The sequence below is a fragment of the Cebidichthys violaceus genome, unplaced genomic scaffold, assembly GCF_023349555.1.
Source record: "Cebidichthys violaceus isolate CVI_PGR_0920_01 unplaced genomic scaffold, fCebVio1.0.p SCAF_99, whole genome shotgun sequence".
Taxonomy (NCBI): domain Eukaryota; kingdom Metazoa; phylum Chordata; class Actinopteri; order Perciformes; family Stichaeidae; genus Cebidichthys; species Cebidichthys violaceus.
In genome coordinates, this window is record NW_027176985.1 from 152,831 (window position 1) to 158,302 (window position 5,472).

At 47.5% G+C, this 5,472-nt stretch overlaps 1 protein-coding gene across 1 annotated transcript in view; it reads left to right on the plus strand.

The window, feature by feature from the left end:
- smad7 (SMAD family member 7) overlaps positions 1-5,268 on the plus strand; it is a 16,361-nt gene extending 11,093 nt beyond the window's left edge. The window contains exon 4 of the mRNA XM_068704700.1: positions 4,364-5,268. Within this exon, the coding sequence (XP_068560801.1) occupies positions 4,364-4,902 (539 nt within the window). The 3' untranslated portion in view covers positions 4,903-5,268. The remainder of the gene's footprint in view (positions 1-4,363) is intronic.
- Positions 5,269-5,472: the final 204 nt, after the last annotated feature.

Consider the following 5,472-nt stretch of genomic DNA (forward strand, 5'->3'; position numbering starts at 1 on the left):
AGAGAGAGAGAGCACCCGCTTTCACTTCAGGCAGAAAACACACACACACACAGGGCTGAACATATACGGCGTGGCAGTGAGAACAAAAGGAATGCCTCCAGGGTGACCCTTAACCTTTGGAATAGACTTTCCCCGGCTGGAGAGAGGGTGTTGACTTAGAAAATAAGGCACCATGAAGAGTCCTTCCTTCCCCCTAGAGCTGTTGCCTTCATGTCTTCCCCATTCCTCTCCTCAGCTGCTGTGTGTGTCTGATGACGACAGGGTCATTACATGTCTGAGAGCGAGCGAGGCACAAACACACTCTTTCTGTGTCTGTGTCTCTCTGTGTGTGTGTGTGTGTGTGAGAGAGTGTGTGTGGAGTCAGACAGAGGTAATGATTAACCTTTCCAGACTGGCCCTGCGAGAAGCACCCAGTCTGTTGTCGCCCCCCCCCCCCCCCCCCCCCCCCCACCCCCAGCCACCCCTCCTCCCCTCAACCTAGTCCAATTGTCTCAGCTAGCATGGCGTCCACTCTTTAAGACCTTGGACCATTAAAATCCACAGGGGAGCTAGTGGTGTGTGTCTCTTTGCTGAATGTGCCCTGCCTGTGCTGGGTTTAAATATTTTGCATTGCACAGGGGCTTTATTTAATCACAGATATTTACAGTGTCTCCCCCCTCCCCCCCTACCTCACAGACCATAAGCTGATCATCCATTAAATGCCTAGAAAACATGGGAGCAATATGCTGTTTTTGTGCACAGTGTTGCTAATGGCTAACATCCACATTAGCTCGCACCAGCTGCTTGTAGCAATTTCTTACATTGGAAAAAACTGCTTGTAACCTTTTATCATTATTATAATCCATGATGATATGATGCACACCAATCTGCTCCAGTATCTTTCAGCAATGGTCTATCAACATTTTAGCACTCATCTTGCGTCATAGAGGACCAGCAGTCTCTCTCTTTTTTTTTTTTTTGGATGGGGTTTATGTGTGTAGGCCCCATGGGAATAGCCAGACTGGGACAGACTGGCAGCAGACATCTGACTGGAGCAGAGCAGAAAAGGCCGGGGTGACAGATGGCCTCAGGCTGCCAGCTAGCCCGCTTATCTCCGTCGAGGAGAAGCCCGAGACGCACAGGCTGAAAGGCCAGAGCAGACGAGCAGGTGGGGGCGGCAGACAGATAGACGGACTAATGCTCCGATAGGCAGACATCCAGAAAAGCAGACAGACATGCAGACAGATGTACAGACGAGCTCTGTAAGTGTTCAGAGGCCGGAGCTGAGGGAAACACGCTGCTCCAATGGCAGACGGACTCGGTGCAGACACTCTGACGACACCGTCTGACAAGCGCACACACGCACACACACACACACACACACACACACACACACACACACACACACACACACACACACACACACACACACACACCTATGTGAGAATCACCTGAAATAGTGTCGGAGCGTGACCGGCAGCAACCTCACACACAAACGCACAAAAACACATAATGTGTTAAAAATTTAAATTCAGTTAAATGAGCCTTGCACTTGGAACAAGGTGTGTCGTTACAGGGCCAGTCACATTTGTGTGTGTGTGTGTGTGTGTGTGTGTGTGTGTGTGTGTGTGTGTGTGGTTCTGTCTCCAGCAGCATTACTCATGAGGTGTAAGCTCATCTGCTGTCAGGACAAGCTGTGAACATATTCTTCACAAGGCTGCGCCCCACAGATGGAGGAGTCTGTCTGTCTGGCTTTTTCTCTGCTGATATACCGAACAAAATAAGTTTGGTTTTCTTTCGGTCTGAGCATAGTTTGAGCAGGAAGAATAATGTAACAATATTTAGTTTTGTGTCATTTGTCTCGCTCTAATTAGCATTCCAGTCAGTCTCTTATCTAATACTTATTCTCCTCTACGTATCAGAAGGAAATATTGTACTTTTTACACTTTTTTTTCTACTCGGCCGGTGAAAGCACTGGCTTGTGGCGCGGGAGGAAGTTTTCCAGTCTGAGATGATGTCATTATCATGGTTAACTCAGTTTGGACTTCAAAACTATAACAGAAAGCCTGTGTATGGTATCAGTCAGGGAAGGTCTAAAAAATAAGGCTATAGAGTTGCATTGTGGGAAGTGTAGGATCAAGTGTTTTTTGGAGCTTGACCCATACTAGGAATGAGATATTTCGGTGGATTATTGACTTTAACCTTTTATTTTTTAATCTCTCTCCGGGAAGACAGGACATGTAATTTATTATTTCTACATCGGGGTATTGCAACTTTTACATGAGCACACTTCTTCTGACCTTTTTCTGTTGGCCTCCATGTTTCCCTCTGTTGTTTTTCTGTCTCTCTTCAGCCCTTTGCTTTTATCCTTCCCTTTTGCGTTTCTCTGTTCTGTGGTTCTCACTTGCTACCAGTCACAGTTTCTGAGAGGGGAGGAGAGGAGACGAGGGAGGGGAAGCGGGGCAGCTAGTGAAGTCCTGAATGGCAGGGTGTTTTCAGGCTGCAATGACAGGCTCAGACAGGCAGCCGCTCTAATGACCTCTGACGCCAGGCCCTGTCTCTCCCAGCAATAACAAACACACGCAGGGCCCCACAGGTGAGCTCCACCAGCAGGCCCTCTTGTCAGCTGTTAAGAAAGTCCAAAGCATCCTTCTTCTTATCAACCCTGACTGTTCTTGTACGTACTTGTATAACAGACCCGAGAGCAAAGCTCTGCCAGGATCGGAGATTCTGTCTGACATCAGCCTGAGACACAAAAGACACTTTCTGTCTCTTATCTTGAAGATAAATGCTTTCCCCCCCATTTAGTCTAAGGTAGATAGCCGGGTACTTAGTTTCCCCAAGCACCCCATGAGGACGGATTTACGATAAACTCCCCGAGGCTAGGGTCTGACCAACTTCAAAGAACACAGCCCCTCTTGTTTTATGGAAGGCATGCTTTCAGTTTTTCTCCCCCCCTTCCTTCCCTCCTGTCTGTTTCTGTCTATCTTCTCCTAGTGTTGTCTTTTTTTTCCCCCTTCTTCTCCCTGCGTCTAATGAAGGCTAATGACAGGCCGCGGTGAGTTCGCTCAGGCCGGCAGAGATCCTGCCGCATTAACGTTGCAGTTTGTCTCAGACGGGACCTTCCAAATTACCGGTTACATTCACAGCCACCGCCAGATGAAACGAGGAAGGGAGGAGGGGGGAGGCTGGGAAGGACGGGGGCGACTGAAATGGCTCTGAGAGGGGCTCTGTTAATTTTTTCCCTCGCATATATTTCCTCTCTTCGAGCTTTCTTAACCCTTGAATGCGTCTTTCATCGCGGCTGTATTTGAGTGTGTGTGAGTGAATGAGTGGAGAGGAAGTATAAGAGATTGTTGAGCAGTTGATAGGAGTTGCAGCAATTAGGTGACGACCCTAAAAGCACAAGACACGCTCAGAAATCAGGAGAGGAAGCAAAGTTGCAAAAGTAACAGTCAAAATATGTGGAAAGCATTCCTTCTCTTCCCCACCCCGCCCCCTCTTTCTTTCCTCTCGCGCTCTCTCTGTCTCCCTTTATTTCCCTTGCGCCTGACTGGCTCCTACTTTTCTAGCTGGGAGTAGCTGGGAGCCAGATTTCTGTGGAATAGAGATATGAAGGGGGAGAGGAACGGCGCAGGAGGCACACTAAAGGGAGACGAGAGAGGGAGGAGGGGGCGGGGGGGTTGGAAACTGGAGCATGGCCAATGCTACACTTCTTTTACGCTCAGGGGAAACTTTAGACTGGAGAGGCCTAGCTTGTCAACGAATCAGACACCAGGGTTTGAGAGTTAACGGCCTGCCTTGCTCGGAGCTAAACACCATGTGCCTCACCGAAGACAGGGAATGGTTTATGTGTTTATGTGAAAGTCACACATCTCGTCGCTCAGTTGCCGCGGCCTCGTATCTTTTCAGCATGAAGTCAAAGGTTTAGTTCAGAATTCCCTCCGGCAGGGTGAAGCATGCCGGAGGGAGATGATCAGGACAGTCTGTTGACGTCACTACATTGTTGGCCACGCCGCTACGAAAATACAGCGAGCCAGACAGACGATAAGCATTTAATGCTTGGACAAATATTGTGCTGCGTGTGGACGCTTGCCTGCCAGAGTCTCCGAGTTGCTTCTGTTGTCTGAAGTCCAGGAATTCCAACATGGTTTTCCTGTGCGGCAGAAATTGAGGATGACGGTTAAGTTTTGGCTCTTGACGACAGCAAATTGTTCGGTGTCGCCTTGTGCTTTTTATTTGACAGCCTCGTCTTTTCCTCCTCTCCTCTCATTTTCCTTACTTCTGGATCTTTGTCTTTTACCAACGTTTCAGCGTCGTCGTGTCTTTTACTGTGCAGCTTCCAACAAGTCTGACCATCTCCTTCTCTCTATGTTTCCTTTAGATTCCCTGGCATTGCAGGAGTCTGGTGATCGGGCCCATTGGTGCGTGGTGGCATACTGGGAGGAGAAGACACGCGTCGGGCGCCTCTACTCAGTCCAGGAGCCCTCTCTGGACATCTTCTATGATCTACCTCAGGGGAACGGCTTCTGTCTGGGCCAGCTCTGCTCCGACAACAAGTCCCAGCTGGTGCAGATGGTGCGGGCCAAGATTGGCTATGGCATCCAGCTGACGCGTGAGCCAGACGGGGTGTGGGTCTACAACCGCAGCTGCTACCCCATCTTCATTAAGTCGGCCACACTGGACAACCCGGACTCGCGCACGCTGCTGGTGCACAAGGTGTTCCCCGGTTTCTCCATCAAAGCTTTTGACTATGACAAAGCCGGCAGCCTGCAGAGGCCGAACGACCACGAGTTCACGCAGCAGCCTCGCACGGGCTTCACGGTGCAGATAAGCTTTGTGAAAGGCTGGGGACAGTGCTACACCAGACAGTTCATCAGTAGCTGCCCATGCTGGTTGGAAGTCATCTTCAACACCCGATAGCAGCAGCTTTCCTCTTCTTCACCCTCCTCGCCTCTTCTGCCCCCTCACAAACAGACTACACCCCACTTTTCCTTTTTTTGTTTCAGAGAGGTCCAAACTGAGAAAAAAAAGTTTTAAAAGAAGAAGAAGAAGAAGAAAGTATAAAATTCTGACGGACTTTGTTTAATAAATGACTAAGATTTAATTAAATAAAATAAGAAGCGAAAATGTATTTTATGTTATATATAAATATATTATTAATTGTAAATATGAAGACGTTTTATATGCATCATTATTTATGTATTGTGCAATGTGTTGATGAGAAAAAGAAAATAAGATGCACTTTGCTTAATATAAATGCAAAACAAAGAAATGCCAAAATAAAAAAAAAAATACAAATAACATTTCTTGTCCGGTCTCTGTTTATCTTGAGGTTTGTGGTGGTTTGATTTAGTTTTTCAATATTTTCTTTTGGTTTTATGCATAATCCAAATTCTAATTGAATTTTGGTGAAGAATATTTTCTCTTCATTATTACTAAAGTCAACATTGGTTGAACTTCACTGAAGGACTTTGATGTCATGTTGTGGTT